Source organism: Astatotilapia calliptera, chromosome 19, assembly GCF_900246225.1.
Source record: "Astatotilapia calliptera chromosome 19, fAstCal1.2, whole genome shotgun sequence".
Classification (NCBI taxonomy): domain Eukaryota; kingdom Metazoa; phylum Chordata; class Actinopteri; order Cichliformes; family Cichlidae; genus Astatotilapia; species Astatotilapia calliptera.
The window spans coordinates 30744436-30771300 of NC_039320.1; the positions used below are offsets into that span (position 1 = coordinate 30744436).

The 26865-nt window shown below is 40.5% G+C and overlaps 1 protein-coding gene across 2 annotated transcripts in view; it reads left to right on the forward strand.

The window, feature by feature from the left end:
• galcb (galactosylceramidase b) overlaps positions 1–20458 on the forward strand; it is a 54141-nt gene extending 33683 nt beyond the window's left edge. For both annotated transcript variants that reach the window (XM_026151948.1, XM_026151947.1), the window contains exons 8-17: positions 6539–6694; positions 6900–7024; positions 7409–7536; positions 7639–7728; positions 7814–7903; positions 7992–8136; positions 8243–8423; positions 8597–8760; positions 18847–18923; positions 19558–20458. In XM_026151948.1, coding sequence (XP_026007733.1) covers positions 6539–6694; positions 6900–7024; positions 7409–7536; positions 7639–7728; positions 7814–7903; positions 7992–8136; positions 8243–8423; positions 8597–8760; positions 18847–18923; positions 19558–19701 — 1300 coding nt within the window. In that variant the 3' untranslated portion in view covers positions 19702–20458. The remainder of the gene's footprint in view (positions 1–6538; positions 6695–6899; positions 7025–7408; positions 7537–7638; positions 7729–7813; positions 7904–7991; positions 8137–8242; positions 8424–8596; positions 8761–18846; positions 18924–19557) is intronic.
• The last annotated feature ends 6407 nt before the right edge of the window (positions 20459–26865 follow it).

Genomic DNA, 26865 nt, shown 5'->3' on the forward strand with positions numbered 1-26865 from the left:
ACTTTGACTCCCCTATTGTTATTGATCGAGCTCACAGAAGCCCCAAACCACGCAGCGGGGAGCGACCGAGGCCCATTATTATCCGATTGCACTACTTCACAGACAAGGAGAAGATCCTGAGACTGTTTCGTAATAAAGGAAACTTACGCTTCAACGGGTCTCCAGTTTATATTTTCCCCGATATAAGTCCTGAGGTTGGGCGGATGCGAGCAACCTTCAATCAACTGAAGCAGAAACTCCGCAGCGCTGGCATCCAATACAGCCTGTATTATCCAGCCAAATTGGTGATTACGGCAAACGGCTCCAGATACACGTTTACCGACGCACAAGCAGCTGAGAAATTTATCTTGTCCAACAAGCTGATCACATCGGAAGATGAAACTGAATGGGAGGCGCTGGCCAGCTGATCGAGAAAGACATTACTGGATGGTCACACTCACTGACTGAGTTGATAAACTCTTATTCAGGTGAAATATATTATTATGCTGTTGAGGATATTTTTACATCTTCTTCCTTTCTTTGTTCTGTTTTGAGAGAATGAATAAGTTTATAGAAGGAGAATGAATTAGAATGTGTTCGCAAGAAAATTCATAGTTAATATTTAAATTGATTAATATTAAGGTAATTTAAGTTATAAGATGATGTTTATTCTCTTACCAATGTAATCTCTTCTTGTATGTAAACCATCATAATAGGAATTAAGGGTAATGGCAGAGCCTGAACTACTTTTTTCCCCCCTTTATTTATTAATTTTATTATTATTATTGATATTATTATTACTGTGAGTGTGCTTTATCAAAATTAAACTGGATATGAATAATATAATTCTTTAGGAGCTTAGTGGTAAGTCAGATGCTCATATCTCTCTCTGAGTTGAGACTTAAATACTTTTGTTGTATGGAGTCCCCTCTCTGTCCAAGCTCTGTTGGAGTGCTTTGGTCAGGGAGGAGCAGAGAGGAAGTAGGGACTGTTTTTGTGGGGTTTTTTGTTTGGGTTCTCACCTGCACTTTTGTTTGTATTTTGTTTGGAGGCCATTTTATTAAAAAAGGAGGGGGGAAAGGGTTTAATTGGGTTGCAAATCTTTATTTATAAGTTAAATAATGGTTATTGATAATTATAAAAACCTAGTAAATTTTGTGTCATGGAATTGTAAAGGACTCAATAGTGCTGTTAAGCGGGGCAATATTCTAGCACACCTTAAAAAACTGGGGACAAATACTGTATAGGATATTTGCAGGAAACCCATTTGAGAAATCAGGATCATCAGAAGCTATGTAGCAGATGGATTGGGCAGGTGTTTCATTCTAACTTTACAGCTAAGAATAGAGGTGCAGCCATTATTATCAAAAAAGGGATTCCCTTCATAGCGTCAAAAGTATTATTGGACCCTCGTGGACGTTACATCATAGTTACAGGAAAACTTTATAACAATCAGGTTACACTAGCAAATATTTATGCCCCTAATGTTGAGGATGCAGGTTTTATTAAATCATTTATATCCTCTTTACCTAATATGGACACCCATAAACTGATAATTGGTGGCGATTTTAATTTCGTTTTGGATTCTATTCTAGTCTTGATAGATCATCACAAAGATCAGTATTTAAATCAAAATTTGTGAAAACTATTCAAGAATTTATGAAGACATATAAACTGATAGATCCATTTAGAGCTATTTCCCCTAACTCTAAGCAATTTTCATTTTTCTCTTCTGTTCATCATACTTATTCTAGAATAGACTTTTTCTTAATAGATTATAGATTTCTTACACAGATCCAAAGTTGTGACTATAAGGCAATAGTTTTATCTGACCATAGTCCAGTATTGCTACAACTAGCAATAGGAGATAGACCTACTGCACCAAAATGGAGATTTAATAATGGTTTGCTGTTAGATAATATCTTAGTAAATGAAATAAAGGATCAAATCAAGCTATTTATTTCAATAAATGGCACACTTGAAGTTACGAGATCCATACTATGGGACACATTAAAAGCCTACTTGAGAGGCCAAATTATCTCATTGAGTAGCTATAGGAATAAGCAACGAAAAGAAAGAGAGTTAAACATAACAATGGAACTTTTAGAAATAGACAAGGAATATGCTATCTCTCCTTCATCGAAACTTTATAAAAAGGTCCCATTGCAGACAGAACTTAAATTGCTTTATACAAATGACACGATAAGATTACTTACACAACTTCGACATAAATACTATGAACACGGGGAAAAAACAGGTAGTTTACTAGCAAGGCAAATTAAAGAAGTTGCAGCTTCAAGACTGATTACAGAAATAAGAACTAGTGCAGGGCAATTAACAACTGACCCAAAGAGAATTAATGATGTATTCCGAGAATATTATAAAGCACTTTACTCTTCAGACTTAAAAAAAGATCCAAACATAATCGAAAGTTTTTTCGATTCTATTCAAGTTTCATCTATCAATATAGAACACAAACTATTGTTAGAACAACCAATAACATTAAGGGAGATAAATCAGGCTATTCAAAGTATGCAGTGCTCGAAAAGTCCCGGTCCAGATGGGTATAGTGCTGAATTCTATAAGACCTTTAGTGAACAAATTTCACCCGTTCTTTTGGAGGTATATAACGAAGCTCTAACTAAAGGATGCTTACCTTCAACCATGTATGATAGCACTATCTCTCTAATCCACAAGCCTGGTAAGGATCCTTTGGAACCTGGTTCGTACAGACCAATAAGTCTATTGAACGTAGATAATAAAATATTGGCAAAAATTCTGGCTATGCGATTAGAGATAGTTCTCCCAACAGTTGTGTCGGAGGACCAAACGGGATTTGTAAAAAATAGACAGTTATCTTTTAATATTAGAAGGCTATTCAATATTATATACAGGGAGTGCAGAATTATTAGGCAAGTTGTATTTTTGAGGAATAATTTTATTATTGAACAACAACCATGTTCTCAATGAACCCAAAAAACTCATTAATATCAAAGCTGAATGTTTTTGGAAGTAGTTTTTAGTTTGTTTTTAGTTTTAGCTATTTTAGGGGGATATCTGTGTGTGCAGGTGACTATTACTGTGCATAATTATTAGGCAACTTAACAAAAAACAAATATATACCCATTTCAATTATTTATTTTTACCAGTGAAACCAATATAACATCTCCACATTCCCAAATATACATTTCTGACATTCAAAAACAAAACAAAAACAAATCAGCGACCAATATAGCCACCTTTCTTTGCAAGGACACTCAAAAGCCTGCCATCCATGGATTCTGTCAGTGTTTTGATCTGTTCACCATCAACATTGCGTGCAGCAGCAACCACAGCCTCCCAGACACTGTTCAGAGAGGTGTACTGTTTTCCCTCCTTGTAAATCTCACATTTGATGATGGACCACAGGTTCTCAATGGGGTTCAGATCAGGTGAACAAGGTGGCCATGTCATTAGTTTTTCTTCTTTTATACCCTTTCTTGCCAGCCATGCTGTGGAGTACTTGGACGCGTGTGATGGAGCATTGTCCTGCATGAAAATCATGTTTTTCTTGAAGGATGCAGACTTCTTCCTGTACCACTGCTTGAAGAAGGTGTCTTCCAGAGACTGGCAGTAGGACTGGGAGTTGAGCTTGACTCCATCCTCAACCCGAAAAGGCCCCACAAGCTCATCTATGATGATACCAGCCCAAACCAGTACTCCACCTCCACCTTGCTGGCGTCTGAGTGGGACTGGAGCTCTCTGCCCTTTACCAATCCAGCCACGGGCCCATCCATCTGGCCCATCAAGACTCACTCTCATTTCATCAGTCTATAAAACCTTAGAAAAACCAGTCTTGAGATATTTCTTGGCCCAGTCTTGACGTTTCAGCTTGTGTGTCTTGTTCAGTGGTGGTCGTCTTTCAGCCTTTCTTACTTGAGTGGGATTTCCTCTTCTCGACCCTATCAAAGTATGGCATAGGCCCTAATTATATCTCCTTTGTTAAGCTGCTTTACACAAAACCTAAGGCCTCGGTTAATACAAGTAATATATCTTCTAGTCCTTTCCTCCTCCACCGCTCTACAAGACAAGGGTGCCCTTTGTCCCCATTGCTATTTGCACTTGTCATAGAACCTCTTGCCATTCAATTACGCTCTACAAAAGATTATAAAGGAATAAGGAGATTTGGTGTAGAACATAAGGTCTCTCTATGCAGATGATTTTTTTGCTATATATCACTGACCCTACTAAATCATTGCCAAAAATTATGACAGTTTTAACTGAATTTGGGAAAATTTCTGGATACAAAATCAACTTAACAAAAAGCATATTGTTTCCGATTAGTTCTTTAGAAAAATTAGATAGCGCTACATTGATCTTGTTTCCTTTTACAATCTCAAATACCTTCAAATATCTTGGAATAACTGTAACCCGTGAATTCTCTGGCCTTTTTAAACATAATTTTGTTAATTTATACCATCAAACTGAACAGAACTTGGAAAGACTGTCTAAACTGCCCATCTCGCTTGCTGGCCGAGTAAATATCATTAGGATGAGCACTTTACCCAAATTGTTATTTTTGTTTCAATGTATCCCAATATTGATCACAAATTTTTTTTTAAGAAAATAGACCAGTTAATCTCTCAGTTTATCTGGAACAAAAAGACACCCAGAATAAGAAAGATATTTCTCCAAAGATCCAAGATTACAGGAGGAATGGGGTTGCCTTGTTTTCAGTTTTATTATTGGGCCTGTAATATACGTTGTATGTCATTCTGGGGCGGGGAACATAGACCTGATTGGGAACGGATGGAAAGTATGACTTTTTTCTCCAATACTCTTAAATCTTTGGTTCATTCAAACTCAGATCTGGGTAAGCATAAATGTAAAAATCCGGTAGTGTCTGACTCACTAAAAATTTGGTCTCAAATTAGAAAGCATTTTCATTGGCGTCAATGTTCAATCTTTACACCATTAATTCATAATCAAGCATACACATTGCTCTCAGGATCAACATTCCAGCTATGGAGTTCCAAAGGGATACACACAATCAAGGATCTGTTTATTGATAATCTTTTTCCTTCGTTTCAACAACTTCAGCAAAGATTTTCCATAGAAAACAGAGATTTTTTCAAGTATTTACAAATACGTCATTTTTTTTAAAGAAACGTTTCCATCCTTTCCCAATGAACCACAAAAGCTAGTTTCAGATGATCTATTCTTAATGAACCCGCTAAAGAAAGGAGCTATTTCTAGGATCTACAACCAACTTTTGCAAATAGACAGTACAACTACATTGGACCACTTGAGATATGCTTGGAGTGAAGAACTGGCTACTAACATCACTAAAGATCAATGGACTAAGGCACAAGAACTGGTTCACTCCACTTCTGTCTGCTGCAGGCACAGACTACTACAATTTAAGGTCTTGCATAGGCTCCATCTGTCTAAATTGAAGGTTTCAAGGATGTTTCCAGGGGCTGACTCAAGATGTGATCGATGTGGCCAGAATTCTGCCTCATTGTCACATATGTTTTGGACATGTCCTAATATCGCTACCTACTGGTCTAAAATATTTAAAACTTTGTCTGATATTTTTAAAAAACAGCTCCCCCCAGACCCAGTAATGGCACTATTTGCTGTAGCTACAGTTAAAAACTTAAATAATAAACAAATTCGTGCTCTGAGTTTTATAACATTGCTTGCAAGACGCCTTATACTTCTAAATTGGAAAAATAAAGCCCCCCCAACTCATTCTGCTTTATTAAGAGACACAGTGTATCATTTACAGTTGGAGAAAATTTAATTTTCATTAAGAGATAATGTTAAACAGTTTTACCTAATTTGGCAACCCTTTATAGATTACTTTAATAAGTAAAACTGGGAGGTATGGCCTCCTCCCATATCTGCCCCAAGATTATATATATATGGGTCTACGCAGGTGTTGTTGTTTTTTTGTTGTTGTTGTTTTTGTTTGTTTGTTTGTTTGTTTGTTTTTTTGGGGGGGGGGGTTCGTTTGTTTTGGTTTGTTGGTTTGTTGGTTTGTTTGTTTTTGTTTTTTCCCTCTCTCCCTCCTTTGAATATACTTATTTAGGATAATAAATGTGTATGTATAGACATAGATATGATTGTTTATATAATGGTAATTATATTTTATGTAAAAAGGATGGGGAGAGGAAGGGAGGGAAGGGGGAAAAAGAGGGGAGGGGAAGGGAGAAGGGGAAAAAAAAACCGATGTCAATGTAAATGAGATATATACTTTGTTGCCTGATTTGAATAAAGAAAGGAAAAAAAAAACAAACAGAGGTGACCATGCCTTTGACATTACCGCCCCTAGACTCTGGAATAATCTCCCAGTTGATATCCGTAAATTGGAATCAACTCAGTCGTTCAAATCATGCTTAAAACACACCTGTTCAACTTGGGGATGGCAAGTGTCCTGCACTACACCATGCAATGTAATTTTAATTGTAACTGTACTACTTGTTCCTTGTTCTGCCCGCATTGCAGTACACTAGTCTTTCAAATGTGCTATAGAAATTAATTTTGACTTGACTTGACTTTTGTATGTGGTGATCAGGGCTCACTACCCGGGTACCACCACAATAACAGAGGCCCTGAAGACACAGAAGAAGCTGTGGTCGTCAGAGGACTACAGCACCTTTAACAATGAGGTGGGAGGAGGTTGTTGGGCTCGTATCCTCAACCAGAACTATGTCAATGGACAAATGACAGCGTAAGTTAAAAACAAGCAGTACATGCCAGTAAAAATATTAAACATTACACAGAATGTTTTTAAATTTATTGAATTTTAATCAATTTGATGGTAAGTTTATTTTTAGTTAGAATAAAGTGTAAACTTGGTGAATACATGCTTTGGACAGACTGTTAAGCCTTAATGTTGAACAATGTGGTTAATATGACTGTGATCCTTCCTCCAGCACCATCTCCTGGAATCTGGTGGCCAGTTATTATGAGGATCTCCCATTCGGCAGGGATGGGCTCATGACAGCTGAGGAGCCCTGGAGTGGCAACTATGTGGTCGAGTCTCCAATTTGGATCACGGGTCTGCATACAGAGACAGATAGTTTGAAAATGTGTTTCAGATCAACATAACATTTCTCATAATAGCAAAGTTATTAGAGAGTGGTCAGTGGTCATAAAGGTCAGCAGTGTACTTTTAAATCCAGAAATCATGACACCAACCCTTAAGGTTCTGAGTAAATATAATTCATTATGTCACTGCATTTTTAGTGTTGACTGTATGTTGCATACTGATGGGGTAGACTGCATAGAAGACATCTCACTTGTGAGACAGATTTGATGGGTTGGCGAAAGTTTTGGCATGAAAGCAATCTGATTTTTTTTTAGAAGTGAATTAGTTTGGTAGTTGTTAGGTCTGGCTAGTGATTGTTTTGTAACCCTTTGTTTTCAAATGTTTTCCTTGCAGCCCACACCACACAGTTCACCCAGCCAGGATGGACCTACCTGCAGACTGTTGGACATCTGGCACAAGGTGGAAGCTATATTGCCTTGACTGATGGGAAGGGAAATCTCACTGTTGTCATAGAAACAATGGTAAGTTAGTTACACACACACACACACACACACACACACACACACACACACACACACACACATGAATGCTCCTTTTAACAAAGCTTTTTGTTTCCTTTATAGACTCACAATCATTCAGTGTGCATAAGACCTCCACTACCTCCCTTTAATGTAACATCCCAAAATGCAACTTTCTGGCTAAAGGGGTCTATTGTAAGTTCATGTTATCTTCTTGAATCTTGCTTAGAGTTTCTGACTTGTACATCTCTCATGTTCAAGATTATTTATTTCTTCTTAGGCATCCATTAAAGAGCTCCAAGTGTGGCGGTCACAGTTTGACTTTAAGACGAACAAGCCCTCCTTTTTTGAGAAACTAAAACCCCTGAAGGTGCTGTTTACACTCTGAAGAAAGATGCACCTCAGTGATATGTGGGCACCAGTTTGTCAACTGTAACACTGTCTTTATATGACATTAGCTTGTAGATGGCTCGTTTACCCTGAATCTGGCTGAAGACGAGGTTTACACACTGACCACTGTTAGCACAGGAAGCAAAGGCAGCTATCCCGACCCACCTCCCTCAGCTCGCTTTCCTAAAGTGTACAAGGATGACTTTGATGTTCGTAAGTTAACCATGTGCATGAACCCAAAACTCACCGAATTTTTAACGTCCATTAAAATGACATAAAATGTGACCTTTATTTTAAATCTGCTTCTGTGTATGTATAGGAAGCCCACCTTTTTCAGAAGCTCCATACTTTGCTGATCAGACAGGAGTGTTTGAGTACTACATTAACCTGACTGATCCTGGACCTCACGTTTTCACCTTAAGACAGGTTCTAACAGAAAGGCCCATCACATGGGCAACGGATGCTGATCAGACCATTAGTGTCATCGGAGACTATTACTGGTGAGTAGTCCTGTGACTACTATGATTACCTTAGTTGGGTTAGTCACTACTATCACTAACCCAACTAAAGTAATTCATGGGGTGTCTGTGGCTGAGGAGGTAGGCAGACACACACAGACACACAAAATATATATATTTTTTTCTCCACCCTGTTACATTGTTATTTTATACAGGCAGAGCCTGACAGTGACATGTGACGTCTTCATGGAGAAGATGAATGCTGGTGGTGTGTTCATAGCAGCCAGAGTGGATAAAGGGGGACAGTCGATCCGCAGTGCTAAAGGAGTCTTCTTCTGGGTGTTTGCTGATGGCACCTACAAAGTTACCAATGATCTTGGTCAGTACAATCTGTCTCTGCTCCAACCTTCTATAAGAATGATCAAAGATGTCCTACCATTAGTTAATGATTGAGTCTTAAAAAATGATCAATCTGTCTTTATTAATGGGCTGTGTACCACAGGGTTTTGATGTTCCACTAGTTAAACCATTACTTACAAAGCAATCACTTGATCCCGCTGTCTTAGCTAGTTCTAGGCCAGTCTTCAACCTTTTGAAAATTGGCCTAACATTAATATTAGATTTGTCAACTCTTTCTCAAATTTTTGAAAGAATAGTCCTAAAACAAGTAACTGATCATCTACAGCGGATTGATTCTTATTAAAAATGATAATAATACATTTTATTTAAAAGGCGCCTTTCAGAACACTCAAGGACACTGTACACAGCAGAATAATAAAAGTAACATAAAAGCATGCAGTTTACATAATCATAAAAACATAAGACATAACACAAATATAAAATTAGAATAGTTTCAGTCAAGTTTCACAACTTATCAAAGTACTGAAACAGCATTAGTTAAGGTTGCACATCATCTCAGTACAGCGTTCCATACTGTTGCCCATTAGTGATGGGATTTCCGGCTCTTTTTAGAGATCCGGCTCTTTCGGCTCGGCTCACTAAAAAGAACCGGCTCTTCAGGTTGGTTTGTTGCTTTAATTAATTTATTATCAACAATAATATAAAATTATGCGCAAAAGGAATTACTAATGTAAAAAAGTGGTTTTATTTATATATGTTTAAATATAAATATATGCGGTGGCCCCTAGAGACAAAGCACGTGCAAACTCTAAAGCATATACAAACTCCAAAACACATTTCTAGCGTTAACTGAACTTCCAAAACAGAGCTACCTAGATCACTTAAATTACACAATTGAAAGCATATGTGTATTGTTTGTGTATTTATAGACAAGCACTTACATATATTCAAATATTTTTTTTTAAAAAAAGTTCATTTACCTGTTTCAGCTAAACGGGCTGGCCTCGTTTTGCGCCGACAGAAATGCAGCTCTGTGTGGTAAGACTCGCGGTGGCGGCTTGTGTGTTTACATCAACGCGAAATGGTCCAAGAACTCTGTGCTAGTTTCTAGTTATTGCTCATCGCTGGTGGAGTTTGTGACTGTTAGATGCAGACCTTTTTATTTACCACGGGAATTCACCACTGTTTTCATTATCGGAGTGGCGCTTAGAAGAGCTAGGGCCGAACTTTCTCGGGCCATCAGAGAGGCGAAGCGCGCACACGCCCAGAGAATCCACAACCACTTCAAGGACAGTGGCGACACACGGCGGATGTGGCTGCTGAGCATCAACGGCTCCTCTGTGGAGATCGTCGACAGCACCAAATTCCTGGGCGTCCACATGGAGAAGGACCTTGGCTGGTCCCTCAACACCAGCTCCCTGCACAAGAAAGCCCAACAGCGTCTCTTCTTTCTGAGAAGACTGAGAAAGGCTCGGCTTCCACCACCGATCCTGACCACCTTCTATAGAGGAACTATCGAGAGCATCCTGAGCGGCTGCATCACTGTCTGGTTTGGGAACTGTGCCATATCGAACTGCAAGACCCTACAGCGGATAGTGGGAACAGCAGAGAAGATCATCGGTGTCTCTCTCCCCTCTATTGAGGACATCTACACCACACGCTGCATTCGCAAAGGCACCAGCATTGTGGCTGATCGGACACACCCCTCTCACACACTCTTCACACTCCTGCCATCTGGAAAAAGGTACCGAAGCATTCGGGCACACACATCCAGACTGTGCAACAGCTTTTTTCCACAAGCCATCCGTCTCCTCAGCAAAAAGGGACTGGACTGATAAACACACACACACACACACACACACACACACACACACACACACACACACACACACACACATTATCACTCAGCTTAACTCAACTACCTCAAAACATTGAGACTGCCCTGACTAATCAACACAAGTGCAAACACACTGACCTACACCACCAAACTATCGTACACACCAACCTATTACTGGACTTTTTGCACTAACTTCTTTACTTCCTAATTTTTGCTGCTACACTAAGGAATGTTTACTGTTCCTCCTCTACCTCAACTCATCATCACAAAACCTTATTATTATGTTACGTTGTGTTTTTTTGTCACACTGTCACTTTGTTGCTCTTGTTTGCACATTTACACGTGCACTTTGTTGTCTGCTGTCTGTTAACAAGAAAAAAAAAGTCTTCCTTAGATAGTTAGATAGTTAGTTTTTGTTAATTTATGTTGTAATTTAAGATAAGATAAGATAAGATAACCTTTATTAGTCCCACACGTGGGAAATTTGTTTTGTCACAGCAGGAAGTGGACAGTGCAAAAGTTATGACGCAAAAATTAGAATACAATAAGAATAAATACAGTACACAGCTGTACAGAATAGAATAAAATAATATACTATATACAGTAGAATAAAATAGAATAAAAATATACAATAAGATAAAAATAGAATACGAATGCTATATACAACTGAGTAAAAATACAACGATGCCAGAAAAGATTATTGCACTTAGTGTTATTGCACATGTGTGGATGTGTGTGTTTGTTCAGTTAAAGTCTTTGTTGTGGAGTCTGACAGCAGTGGGGAGGAAAGACCTGCGAAATCTCTCCGTCCCACACCGTGGGTGCCGCAGTCTCCCACTGAAGGAGCTGCTCAGTGCTGTCACAGTCTGCTGCATGGGGTGGGAGACGTTGTCCAACAGGGATGACAGCTTAGCCGCCATTCTCCTGTCACTCACCACCTTCACTGGGTCCAGAGGGCATCCTAGAACAGAGCTGGCCCTTCGGATCACCCTGTTCAGTCTCTTCCTGTCCCCAGCAGAGATGCTGCCGCCCCAGCAGACCACACCATAAAAGATAGCAGAAGCCACCACAGAGTCATAGAAGGTCTTCAGGAGTGGGCCCTCCACCCCAAACGACCTGAGTCTCCGCAGCAGGTACAACCTGCTCTGCCCTTTCCTGTAGAGGGCGTCTGAGTTATGAGTCCAGTCCAGTCTGTTGTTCAGATGAACACCAAGGTACCTGTAGCTGTCCACAGCCTCTATGTCCATACCCTGGATGTTCAGTGGTTGCAGTGGAGAATGCTTGTGCCTGCGGAAGTCTACCACCAGCTCCTTGGTTTTACTGGCGTTGATCTGGAGGTAGTTCAGCTGGCACCAGTCCACAAAGTCTTGAGTCAGTCCTCTGTACTCCTTGTCGTCCCCATCAGTGATGAGGCCGACTATTGCAGAGTCATCAGAGAACTTCTGCAGGAAGCACTGGGTGGAATTGTGGGAGAAGTCTGCAGTGTAGATGGTGAAGAGGAACGGAGCCAGAACCGTTCCCTGTGGGGCCCCCGTACTGCAGACGACCCTGTCCGACACACAGCCCTGAGTCCTCACATACTGTGGTCGGTCGGTGAGGTAGTCCAAAATCCAGGTAGTGAGGTGATGGTCCACTCCAGAGTTCTCCAGCTTGTCCTTCAGAACCGAGGGAAGAATAGTGTTGAAGGCACTGGAGAAATCAAAGAACATGATTCTCACAGTGCTTCCAGCGGTCTCCAGGTGAGCGAGGGAACGATGTAGGAGGTGAATGACGGCATCATCCGCTCCAATGCCAGGCTGGTAGGCAAACTGAAGTGGGTCCAGTGATGAGCTTGTTAGGCGCCGAAGCTGAGCCAGGACCAACCGCTCCAGGGTCTTCATCAGGTGGGATGTCAGAGCCACCGGCCTGTAGCTGTTGAGGTCCTTGGGGCGTGAAGTCTTTGTTAGTCTATGTTAGGTCAGTCTGTCTTGTCTCTGCTAGCCAGCTAACTAGGCCTCTTAGTTAGCTAGTTTAGTGTTTTCTGTTAATTTATGTTGTAAATTTATGTTGCATGTAGCACCTTGGTCCTGGAGGAACGTTGTTTCGCTTCACTGTGTACTAACTGTATATGGTTGAAGTGACAATAAAGCCAACTTGACTTGACTTGACTTACTACCACACACCAAATCCGATTGTTGATACTTCCTGGCTTGTGTAGCCACTAGGTAACAAAAGCTCAACACTGCGCCCTAGCATCCTGGAGCACTTCTGTTGTCTTTTGTATGTGCTTCAGAGTTTGTACATGCTTCTGGGTTTTTACGTGTTTTGGAGTTTGTACGTGATTCTGAGTTTGTACATGCTTCTGGGTTTTTATGTGTTTTGGAATTTTTACATGTTTTGGAGTTTGTACGTGCTTTGTCTCTAAGGGCCACCATAAATATACTTTATTTATTCACTCCACATAAAATGTAATAAATAAATCATATACAGTGGGGCAAAAAAGTATTTAGTCAGCCACCGATTGTGCAAGTTCCCCCACCTAAAATGATGACAGAGGTCAGTAATTTTCACCAGAGGTACACTTCAACTGTGAGAGACAGAATGTGAAAAAAAAATCCATGAATCCACATGGTAGGATTTGTAAAGAATTTATTCGTAAATCAGGGTGGAAAATAAGTATTTGGTCAATAAGAAAAATACAACTCAATACTTTGTAACATAACCTTTGTTGGCAATAACAGAGGTCAAACGTTTACTATAGGTCTTTACCAGGTTTGCACACACAGTAGCTGGTATTTTGGCCCATTCCTCCATGCAGATCTTCTCGAGAGCAGTGATGTTTTGGGGCTGTTGCCGAGCAACACGGACTTTCAACTCCCGCCACAGATTTTCTATGGGGTTGAGGTCTGGAGACTGGCTAGGCCACTCCAGGACTTTCAAATGCTTCTTTTTACAGAGCCACTCCTTTGTTGCCTGGGCGGTGTGTTTTGGATCATTGTCATGTTGGAAGACCCAGCCTCGTTTCATCTTCAAAGTTCTCACTGATGGAAGGAGGTTTTGGCTCAAAATCTCACGATACATGGCCCCATTCATTCTGTCCTTAACACGGATCAGTCTTCCTGTCCCCTTGGCAGAAAAACAGCCCCATAGCATGATGTTTCCACCCCCATGCTTCACAGTAGGTATGGTGTTCTTGGGATGCAACTCAGTATTCTTCTTCCTCCAAACACGACGAGTTGAGTTTATACCAAAAAAGTTCTACTTTGGTTTCATCTGACCACATGACATTCTCCCAATCCTCTGCTGTATCATCCATGTGCTCTCTGGCAAACTTCAGACGGGCCTGGACATGCACTGGCTTCAGCAGCGGTACACGTCTGGCACTGCGGGATTTGATTCCCTGCCGTTGTAGTGTGTTACTGATGGTGACCTTTGTTACTTTGGTCCCAGCTCTCTGCAGGTCATTCACCAGGTTCCCCCGTGTGGTTCTGGGATCTTTGCTCACCGTTCTCATGATCATTTTGACCCCACGGGATGAGATCTTGCGTGGAGCCCCAGATCGAGGGAGATTATCAGTGGTCTTGTATGTCTTCCATTTTCTGACGATTGCTCCCACAGTTGATTTTTTTCACACCAAGCTGCTTGCCTATTGTAGATTCACTCTTCCCAGTCTGGTGCAGGTCTACAATACTTTTCCTGGTGTCCTTCGAAAGCTCTTTGGTCTTGGCCATGGCGAAGTTTGGAGTCTGACTGTTTGAGGCTGTGGACAGGTGTCTTTTATACAGATGATGAGTTCAAACAGGTGCCATTCATACAGGTAACGAGTGGGGGACAGAAAAGCTTCTTACAGACGACGTTACAGGTCTGTGAGAGCCAGAGATTTTCCTTGTTTGAGGTGACCAAATACTTATTTTCCACCCTAATTTACGAATAAATTCTTTACAAATCCTACCATGTGAATTCATGGATTTTTTTTTTTTCACATTCTGTCTCTCACAGTTGAAGTGTACCTCTGGTGCAAATTACTGACCTCTGTCATCATTTTAGGTGGGGGAACTTGCACAATCGGTGGCTGACTAAATACTTTTTTGCCCCACTGTAATATGTCTGTGAAGGTTCTCAGTCATCCAGGTCATCGTAGTCAAAGGAGCTTGCAAAGAAAAGCGTCTGGACTTCTTTAAGTTGCTTGAAGACGTTTCACCTCTCATCCGAGAAGCTTCTTCAGTTCTAAGGTCAAATGGTGGAGACAAAACGCCAAAACACAAACTTAACAATGTGGTGTATGCTGTACAGTGCAGCGAGGAATGCTCAGACCTCTACATTGGAGAGACCAAACAGCCACTTCACAAGCACATGGCACAACACAGAAGAGCCACCTCCACAGGACAAGACTCAGCAGTCCCTCTGCATCTTAAGGATAAAGGACACTCTTTCGAGGATGCCAATGTTCACATTTTGGACAGAGAGGACAGATGGTTTGAAAGAGGAGTGAAAGAAGCCATCTATGTCCACTGTGAGCGACCATCTTTGAACAAAGGCGGGGGTTTACGACACCAACTCTCTGCCATCTATAATCCAGTTTTGAGATCCCTTCCCAGACGCCTTAACGCCCACTCACATCCTGGGCCATCTGACCTCAGGAATTCGCATGATAAGGTGGGGCCAGGTTTCACAATGAACTCACCCGAAACTCTGGCTGATTGGGACCCACACCCAGTTTCACACCTTGGCTCAGGCGAATAGAGAATCATCAGGGGGTCCTTTTGTCCCTCTGTGGGGGGTTACTCCCACTAGGTTTATATCTGGGACTCTCCACCATTTGACCTTAGAACTGAAGAAGCTTCTCGGATGAGAGGTGAAACGTCTTCAAGCAACTTAAAGAAGTCCAGACGCTTTTCTTTGCAAGCTCCTTTGAAATCATATAATACAAAAACCAACTATTTACATTTTAAACTTTTAACAATTTAAATTTTCAGCTTTTTCCTTTTAAACAATTTTAAAGTGAAACAACACAAAACACTGCAAACCACAACACAATTAAATATAAATTAAAATATAAAAACAAAAAGAGCTTGCATATTCTGTCATATGGGCCTGCATGAATAAGCTTTCTGAATCCGTTATCATCCGCAACTGAAAATAGTTGTGGATGATTACTATACCTTTCTAATGTGACGTTATTGTCCCTGGCTCTCTTTCTCTCCCGCTCTGTTCCTGTGCTACTGCAAGTGTAACTACCGCCCCTCCCCCCTCTTCCCAGCACAAAGTACAAGCCTCGCATGCGGAGTGAAGCGGAAAAAAGGTGCGAGAGAGAGAGAGGGTGAGAGAAAGAAAAACAACCCCACGGCTCGCGATAAGGAGCCGGCTCGCGTCGTTCACTTCAAAGAGTCGACTCTAAGAGCCATTTCGTTCGCGAACGACACATCACTATTGCCCATAATATTCTATTAGAGCAGTTAAAGCATGTCGTCCCTCTCTGAAACAGCAGGATGGGTGTTGGTGTCCCTGTTTTGTTGGTCAAAGCGGGCAAAAAACTGGTTTAGGGTGTCAGGTAAGGTGATGTCCGGGGAGTTTGTGTGCGACTGTCCTTGTAGCCAGTGAGTGTCTTGATCCCCTGCCACATGTTTCTGGAATTGTTTGTGTTAAAGTGTTCCTTGATGCACTGTTTGTATTTCCGCTTGGCTTCTTTTATGCGTTTAAGCAGAGATTGGCGTGCCTCTTTGTTGGTCTCCTGATTTGAAGGCACTGTCCCATGTTATTAGTAGGGCTCGCACCTCACTGTTGAGCCATGGCTTCTGGTTCGGGAACACTTTAACAGTCTTTGTTGTTGTTACACTCTCGCTACAGAAGTTGATGAATGAGAGTACAGCAGATGTGTGGCCCCCCAAGTCTGATCCTTCTGCAAATGCACTCCAATTCATGTTATCAAAACAGTTTTGTAGGGCCGTGGTGGCTTCCATGGTCTACTCTCGTACTGTTTTTACAGATGGTTTTTGTCTTTGAATTAGAGGTTTAAAGGGAGGGATCAGGGACAGAGAGAGATGGTCTGAGAGTCCAAGATGAGGCAGTGGGGTGGCTTTGTAAGCATCTGGGATGTTGGTGTAGACCTGGTCAAGTGTGTTGTTTTCGCTTGTTGGGAAGCTCAAGTTTTTAAAGAATCCAGGCAGGACAGATTTCAGGTTTGCATGGTTAAAATCTCCTGCCATGGTCACAGCGCAGTCCGGGTGCGTTGTTAGCTGTTTATTAATCGAGCGCTGGAGTAGCTCCATGGCTGACTGCACTGCAGTGGTTTGAATTACATTCATCTAATACAGGGAGTGCAGCATTATTAGGCAAGTTGTATTTTTGAGGAATAATTTTATTTTTGAACAACAACCATGTTCTCAATGAACCCAAAAAACTCATTAATATCAAAGCTGAATGTTTTTGGAAGTAGTTTTTAGTTTGTTTTTATTTTTAGCTATTTCAGGGGGATATCTGTGTGTGCAGGTGACGATTACTGTGCATAATTATTAGGCAACTTAACAAAAAACAAATATATACCTATTTCAATTATTTCTTTTTACCAGTGAAACCAATATAACATCTCCACATTCCCAAATATACATTTCTGACATTCAAAAACAAAACAAAAACAAATCAGCGACCAATATAGCCACCTTTCTTTGCAAGGACACTCAAAAGCCTGCCATCCATGGATTCTGTCAGTGTTTTGATCTGTTCACCATCAACATTGCGTGCAGCAGCAACCACAGCCTCCCAGACACTGTTCAGAGAGGTGTACTGTTTTCCCTCCTTGTAAATCTCACATTTGATGATGGACCACAGGTTCTCAATGGGGTTCAGATCAGGTGAACAAGGAGGCCATGTCATTAGTTTTTCTTCTTTTATACCCTTTCTTGCCAGCCACGCTGTGGAGTACTTGGACGCGTGTGATGGAGCATTGTCCTGCATGAAAATCATGTTTTTCTTGAAGGATGCAGACTTCTTCCTGTACCACTGCTTGAAGAAGGTGTCTTCCAGAAACTGGAAGCTCGACTCCATCCTTAACCCGAAAAGGCCCCACAAGCTCATCTTTGATGATACCAGCCCAAACCAGTACTCCACCTCCACCTTGCTGGCGTCTTGCTAGAGCTCTCTGCCCTTTACCAATCCAGCCACGGGCCCATCCATCTGGCCCATCAAGACTCACTCTCATTTCATCAGTCTATAAAACCTTAGAAAAACCAGTCTTGAGATATTTCTTGGCCCAGTCTTGACGTTTCAGCTTGTGTGTCTTGTTCAGTGGTGGTCGTCTTTCAGCCTTTCTTACCTTGGCCATGTCTCTGAGTATTGCACACCTTGTGCTTTTGGGCACTCCAGTGATGTTGCAGCTCTGAAATATGGCCAAACTGGTGGCAAGTGGCATCTTGGCAGCTGCGCGCTTGACTTTTCTCAGTTCATGGGCAGTTATTTTGCGCCTTGGTTTTTCCACACGCTTCTTGCGACCCTGGTGACTATTTTGAATGAAACGCTTGATTGTTCAATGATCACGCTTCAGAAGCTTTGCAATTTTGAGACTGCTGCATCCCTCTGCAAGATATCTCACTATTTTTGACTTTTCTGAGCCTGTCAAGTCCTTCTTTTGACCCATTTTGCCAAAGGAAAGGACGTTGCCTAATAATTATGCACACCTGATATAGGGTGTTGATGTCATTAGACCACACCCCTTCTCATTACAGAGATGCACATCACCTAATATGCTTAATTGGTAGCAGGCTTTCGAGCCTATACAGCTTGGAGTAAGACAACATGCATGAAGAGGATGATGTGGACAAAATACTCATTTGCCTAATAATTCTGCACTCCCTGTAGACTCCAATTTTTCCTGTTAAGGAGTCGTCGTCTTCATACAGTAAGGTTAATTATGGAGTTCCACAGGGCTCTATGCTTAGGCTAATTGTATGTACATTATGCCTGCTTTCTTTAGGAAGTGTCATTAGAAGGCATACTATACTGTAATTCATTATTATCAGGATGTCCTAAAAACTCCCCGAAAAGCCTTCAGATGATCCAAAATCCTGCAGCAAGAGTACTGACAGTACTGACAAAGAAACTTGAGGCCACTGCTGTTAAGATTTGGCACTGTATAAATAAAATAGAATTGAATTGGTTCATCACACTTAACTCCAAACTGAAAACCAAAATCATCACTTATAGTCTTTTATTTCGTAGACAGTTTCTCCATAATTTCCATAGTTGGACAGTTTGTTGTTTCTGTGCCTCTCATCACTGTTCTTTTGTCAACAGTTGGCGAGACTGTACTTGCAGAGGGACAGTCTGGTACTGAGGTACATAGCTGGTACACCTTGTCACTCACTGTAAAAGTAAGTAGACACTTTTTACTATTTCTAATGTTTCTTTATACTCTCACTTCTTCCACTGTTATGATGATTAAAGGAGTTTGTAATCCAATAAACCATGTTAGGACGTGGAGATTAGATCAACTCAGATTAGCTACTCTCATTATCAATAGTATTTTGAGTCAGCATCTAAATCACATGAGAGATTTAAGATGATGTATTAGCAAGACAGAGCAAAAAATCTGCCTTTTTCCTACTTGGATTTTATATGGAGGTTTGTTTGTTTTTTAGGTGATTTGTAGATTTGTAGGTGTGTTAATACAGTATGTCAAAATCAAGAAATAACAGACGTCACACTTGAGGTTGTTCTGAAAAAAGGCAAGGTAAACAGTTTGTGATCATATATGAAGACAAAATAAAAGTGAAGGATTATAACCTTGACGACACAGTTAACTGGGGCAGTAATCAGTCCTGCTTGCTGGTAGCTGTGCAGGAACAGTCCTTTCTGGTGTAGGTTATTGTGTTGACACACTGTAACTGAACATTTCAGCAATATGCCTGTCTTGTCACAGCCACATTAATTTACGAATTAACCTATGAAAAGTCTATCTTTTTGCACGGATTTGAAAATGTAAAGATGTTTTTCTCTTTACTGTAGGGACAGTATGCATCAGGGTCACTGAATGGATACCCTCTGTGGAAGAATGCTGTGATACTGACCCCAAAGGCTGGCTGGGCTGCCATAGGAACACGCTCATTTGAACTGGCCCAGTTTGATAACTTTGCTTTGGTGGCTGAGTGATGAATTAACTTTAAATCATGATTTACACTATGCTGAATGTCCTGATTCATTTATGGACTTGATTAGTACTTTACAGCCGATAGCTTCAAGCATAATAATGTTGTGTGTAAAATTTTGGGCGATGTATTGACAGAAATGGGTTATAGTATTTAATTACCATGTAATTATGCATCACTGTGTTTTTTTTTTGTTGGAATGATCCTGTCATATCAAACCTCAGTCCTGAACAGAAATTAATGTCTTTCTACAGCTCACAGCCAACAAAACACTGGTTTAAGACCTTTCTTTGAAGAGATGCCAAGACTTCAAGATAAGGCTGGAATTGTTTTGGGGCATAACTTGTAGTGAATCGTGTGTTTGTAGCACATCAGAATCCATCACACTTGTACAGGATGTGCCTTATAGCCTGGTGTTAGAATCAAATGACCATATTAGTATTTGGTGTTAGCCGTGTAGTTGGCTTGTCACTACCATAGGAGCATCCCTCAGTTCCCTCAATGGGCTCCACCCCTCATTTGTTGCATCTGTTTTCAAAACAGCTAAGTTTCAACACACCACGCTTCTCGGAAATAATACTTAATGTCTTGGTGGTTTCCTCCATCTCCATCTTTTTATATACAGTGTATGTGGAGGAAAAAAATATATCATATGGCACTGAATCCTGGAACTTTGTTTGATGTGATTGTAAATGATTTTATAGTTTGACTTTATATTGTCTTAACTGCTTTGAATAAATCAAATAGAAAGTGTAGTGTAATCCGTGACTCCCCATTAATCATGTCTGCTCCCTACTCCCATATAGCTAACTGCACAGTCACCAGGATAACCTAAGATGGCAACACAAGCACTACATTTTAATTTACATTCATTAAAATCAGCTAAATTTAGGGTCCAATCCTGATTTATTCCCTGTGCTTTGAATACCCTAGTTGTCAAAAGTGGAATAACGCTGGGATTTGGTTTAGTCAGTAGAATCTCCAGGTTAGGATTAGATATACAAATTCTGTGGAGAAGGACAGGGAAAACTACTGGTCTAGGTGTTTGTCTTACTCATTTTTCCAGTCCTAGATTGTCCAAACTAATGTAAACTTCTGAGTACCATGGCCAAAGGATATGGAAATCTTAATTTCAGAAACTCTTATAACACTGTTGCATCCCATGAATATGAGAATTTAAGCAGGCTTACCAAAGGTGATCACATGTTTTGTTTTTGTGTTGTTTTTGTGTTTGTTTTTTTAAACACTCACTCTACTCCATGCTGTTCATGACATCTGTGTTCTTTCTTTGCACCATGATTGGGGTTGTTGAAAAGTCCAATCATCAAGCTCTTCTCACAGTTCCATTGTTCCATGCTGGTCCGGTGTCAGGCTTCCAAGCTCCAAAGTAGAGCTTTCAAGTTACTCTGCAGCTATTTTCATTGAAGAACCTTACACACACAGAACAAGATGGAAAAAAAGTAGCAACAGTTGCCTCTGTTTTCTTGCAGTTTGCATAAGGCTCCATGACACAACAATAAACAAGGCAGCGTTCCCCACTAAAATGTATAATAATATTAAGAAAGCTCAGAAGCTGTTAAAAATCGTGGGATTAAAGTCAAGGATTTAGGTTTAGGTTAAGCTCCATGGGCGTAAACGAAGTTTTATTTTTTATTTGGGGTGGGGAATTTAAGGTATAAGGTTTCAAACCTATATTCAGACGTAGACAGCATATTGAGTGGGTTGGTCAGCACGTACCACATTGCATCTGGCAGATCTGCCCTTTATACTAGTAAATGGACGAACTTTATAAATTGCCTTTCTACAAAGGTATTGCTCATCATTCACACATCACTAATAACTAATAACAACTAATAACTCCAATTTCCTTGGCAGCACCTGGAAATTGGAGTTATGGCAGACTGCACAATTTCCCCTCTGGCATTTATCATGGCAATGGAGTTGGTTATGCAGGTATCCCAGTGGGTAGTGGGATGTGAGAGACTCAAGAGTGGCCTTCGTCTTCTACCCATTAGGGCCTACATAGATGACATGACCATCATTACAACAACAAAACCATGTACTAGGCGATTGCTACAGAAGCTCCAGGAAAACATAGAATGGGCAAAAATGGAGTTTAAGCCAAGTAAATCTTGCAGTATCTCCATCATAAAAGGAAAACTGACAGCCTAGCAATTCTATATCAGTGGAGAACCAATTCCAGCAGTCTTAGAGAAGCCCATAAAGAGCCTGGGATGGTGGTATAATGCAGACCTCAATGATACGTGGCAACTAGAACAACTAAGGCAGATCTTGGCTGATGACCTCAAGCAGATTAACAACACTGCACTCCCAGGGAAACTGAAGCTCTGGTGCTTCCAGTTTGGGTTATTACCCAGACTACTGTGGCCGCTGACAATGTACGAGGTCTCACTCAATCATGCCAATCAACTAGAGAGGCTAGTGAGCTCCTACATTAAGAAGTGGCTCGGACTTCCCAAATGCCTCAGCAGCGTTGGACTCTACAGCGACGGGATACTGTCATTGCCTATCCCTAGCCTGGTTGAGGAGATTAAATGTGCAAAAGTAAGGCTTGAGATGTCACTCACGGGCTCCCGGGACCCCATAGTGAGAGGCACTGCTCCCACCCTAGCAACGGGGAGGAGGTGGACCACAGCCACATCTGTGCTACAGGCGAAATCCGCTCTTCGGCACTGTGATGTGGTCACATCCAACAGGGTAGAGGAGGATTTGGTCTTGGCGCAGTAACACCTTGGTGGCAACAGGCATCTGTAACTGTTCTGGTTACAGATGCCTGTTTTATTGTTGTGCCTGAAGAATAAATTCCTCGTTTAGAGCCTCTGGGTCTGGGACTGATCCAGCATCGACACTGTCAGCAGAGGATGGTCCAGCTGCTAGTGTAGAACTTTTAGCAGGAGGTGAAGCTGAAAAATGTTAAATATTAAACATTCATTAAAATGGGTTGAAATAAATGTACAGTACACATAATAAGTAGTGATTTGCATGTTTTCAGTTAAGTTTTTACTAAAGTTACAACTTTTAAATATTGGCATCAAATAAGTCATCTCACACACTCACTGACCCAAATCATTCAGTACAAGTGCCCTCTAGGGTAGTGTGACATCTGTAGTGCTTTTCTACATTGTACATTAATAAATTAATGAGTGTGACTATAAATCCAGATAGCTAATGACTTTTTGACACTACTTTCCTGACTTTGTAGTAGAGCTGGGCGATATAAGATTTTTTCATATCACGATATGTTTTTTTCATTTCAGGCGATAACGATATATATCACGATATAAGCCAAATAACTATATTTGTAAGATTTAAATGTGCCGTTGCTCACAAGTAAAATTTTAAATAATCAGCAGCTTGTTTTTATTTAAATATTTATTTCCCATAATAAGTTCAACAGGGTAGATGTACTTAAGGAACATGAGACTTTTTCAGATAAATAAAGGCAAATATTGCAAACTACACAAAAGGCAGCCGTTAAGCGTTTAAGTTTCAAAATAGAACAAACGAAACAGACTAAATTGTCAATTCCACTTAGAAACAAAATATTAATTCTAAAAATAAATCTTAGTTTGTTTTACAGAAGAACAGACAAAACTGACTAACTTTTGTCAATATCAAATAAACTGAGAACTAAAAGGAAATTCTCAATCTCTCCTTGTTGTATAGCTTAGCTTTTCAAACAGTTTTAACAGTTACTTTAGTCTGACAAAAGCCGAATGACGAATTAGCGCTTCCAGTCAGAGACTGAGGCTACGTCCACACGTACACGGGTATTTTTGAAAACGGAGATTTTCCGTTTTCGTTTTAAAAAATAATCCCGTCCACACATAAAGGCAGAAATGAAGGAAAACGCTGCTATGAACATGCCAAAGCAGCAGGTGGAGCTAGATTCCTAACCGTGCAGAAATGTTGGCCAATCAGAAGTCTAGAAGCCTCGGTGGGAAAAAGTAAACAAAGCTGGGGCATAGAAGCAGAACCGAGTCGTATGTGTGGACGGATAGTAACTTTGTGTATATGTAAGCATTTAAACACTGCAGAGAGTAGAATTAACAGTAACAGTATTGTAGAAATTCATTTCACCGAAACAATAACGTGGCACACAGCGTGACGTAAAAAAATGCGCACACCTTTGACGCTGTGTTTTCTCAGTTTTTCTAGTCCACACGTAAATGCAAAAACGGAGTTTTCAAAAATATCCACCCTGGCCGGAGTTTTTAAAAATCTCCGTTTTCAGTGACCAAAAACGCCGTTTACATGTGGACAAAAGGTGCAAATGCATAGAAAAATCTGCGTTTTCAAAAATACCTGTACGTGTGGACGTAGCGCATGCACCAGTCTATTGTATTTCCAGACTTGCTTTCGGCACAATTTACAGTGAACGCTACTGTTTTTTGTCAGAGTTGAAATAGCCGAAATACCTTCACACTACGGAACTTCTATGGCTCTTCCGTTCGACAATCTCTCCGGCATTGGAACCATCATCTGTTTTCTCTTCGGTAACCTTCGGTCACGCTCGGTTGACTTTTCTAGTCGGCACACTCATTTCCTCCATTACCCGGGCGGTACGGTGGGTGGCTGCTTCCCAAACAAATACACATGTGCGGCTTGGCACTTGTGCTGTACGTAACAAGTCACGTGACGTGACGCTGCGGCTGTGATTGGTTCGGCTCTGTGCTACTTAATTTGGATTGGCTGTTCTTTTTTTCTTTTTTTTCTTTTTTTAAGAGGAGACGAGCGGCAAGGTCTATCGCAATAGTTTAATTTTTCTATCGAGAAAAAGTTATATCGCAATACATATGTTATCGTTCTATCGCCCAGCTCTACTTTGTAGTGCATAACATTTGACACTTCAAACTAGTACTGTGACTTAAGAGTTTTGTACAATGATGATGCTAACTACCTCAGGGAGGTAATCAGGTAACCTCTTAAGAAGTATATAAGTTATATAAGAATCTTGGTGTTCATATTGGTAACATTATATAACATTTGTTATACTAGAAAGTCTTGAAGAGAATTATCAGGTCTGGTTTTCATGAAGATTTTTAAAATTACATTTGTATATACATGAGTGTGAAGACCATACTACACACACACACAAAATTGTTCAGGTGGGTAACACCAGAGGTTCAGTATGGCTAGCTTTGGTGATGTGAACGACACACGGGGAGGTAATAAGGCATATATAACACTATTTTCACGTTAGCAACAGGACATGTAGGGCAGCTGTCACCTCACAGCAAGTAAGTAAGTAAGTAAAATTTATTTATATAGCACATTTCACAGATAAAAATTAGAGATGGACCGATCCGATATTACGTATCGGTATCGGTCCGATACTGACCTAAATTACTGGATCGGATATCGGAGAAAACTAAAAAATGTAATCCGATCCATTAAATATCACGAAAGCACCTCACAAAACTTGCAACACGCCGTAACTCACCTCAGAACGTTAGCACGTCGGAGCAGTATGCATCACGTGATAGAGCGGCTGTGGCATGCGGGACCTGTCGGTGGTCTGGATAGCATTTGGAGCTTCGCTAGCAACCCGGCATTTCATCTCCGACAAAGTTATCCTGAGAGAAGTAAAGCAAGTGTGTAAGTCCATCTCTGAATGTTTGTAAAGCATTCCTGCGTTAAGCTTAACAAGCGACTGCCTCTCCTGCTGCTACTTCAATCATGAAACTGCTTAACGATCAGCTGATCGGCTTTTCTGTCGCGAGTCCGTGTCTCTAGTTTGCTTTTGGCCCATTTTGCACCAGAAAGAGGAAACCAGCGGCTGAACAACAGCAGCACGTTTAAGCTTGATCAGCTGTTGTTAGAATTTATTTAATATTACTTTCTACTCCAGGATCTTTTTCTACGTAGCTGACGCTGGTAACTGTGCAGGGGCGGATCTAGCAAAGTTTAGCCAGGGGGGCTGATAGGGCATTAACAGGGAAAAGGGGGCACAAAGACATACTTTTCTTTCTTATTCTCATTTAAAATGTCTAGCTTTTAATAAATAATTATCTGACACCCAAAGTTTTAATTTGATGTAAAATGAATAGAAGTCAATTACTGTATATAGTAACTATTAAGTCTAATAAATATATATATATATATATATATATACACACACCCTAGTAAGCTATAGTACTTTTTCCTTTGGGAAGGTACCATCTGTGCAGTCTGCAATTTTGTTGAAGAAAGATGTTGAATCTATTTAATATTTCTTGAAAAATAATTGATTTCTGTGCATTTTTTTTTTCACACTGCATCAAATTAAGGTTGATTACGTCGATTAAGCATCATGAGGTGGAGCGTGAGGGGTGGTTCCCTATTTTTTATTTATTTATTTTTGTTGTTGCTGGGAGTTGGAACCCTATTAGTTAGGTTGCTTAATATTTATGCTAAGTACTCTTTAAAATACCAGAATAGGGAGGATGGTGTAGGTTTAAGTTTATTAGATTGATCAGTATTGCTGAACTATGAAAATTTTTTTTTTTGCATACAGGTATAACAGAATAGCTTTAGTGTAGTTGTTGTTTTAAACTTGAGTATGAACTTATACAAAATGCAGCAAGATATTTAAAAAACAGTTTTGTTGATTAAAAAACACTATATCGGATTCATATCGGTATCGGCAGATATCCAAATTTATGATATCGGTATCGGACATAAAAAAGTGGTATCGTGCCATCTCTAATAAAAATCACAAAGTGCTTTACAATAAGATCAGACATACAAGAAGGTTACTGGTCTGAACCTTGGCTGAATAATAGAACAGAATAGAGTAGAATAGAATAGCTGGTGACTGTTAACTATCCTCATCCTCACCATCTTGTTTGTTTCTGTGTACCCCGTGGTGATCTGCTTTCTTATCTAGGGTGTACTATGAGTATCACCCAAAGACAGCTAGGATAGGCTACCTGATAAGGACACCTGGTTACAGATAATGGACTCATCTTCATGAGGATGTCACGTGCAGCACCTTCCGCTGGTTCGATCTGAGTGATCACGTCCCCTACTATAAGGCCCTTACGGTCAAACTGTCCAAGAAACAGAATTGGCTGGTAGCCCAGGGCATGTAGTTTTGAAACCTGCAAGAACAACAAAGAAAAACATGCAGCCAGTCTTTCATGTAAGAAAATTGATGTATAACAAA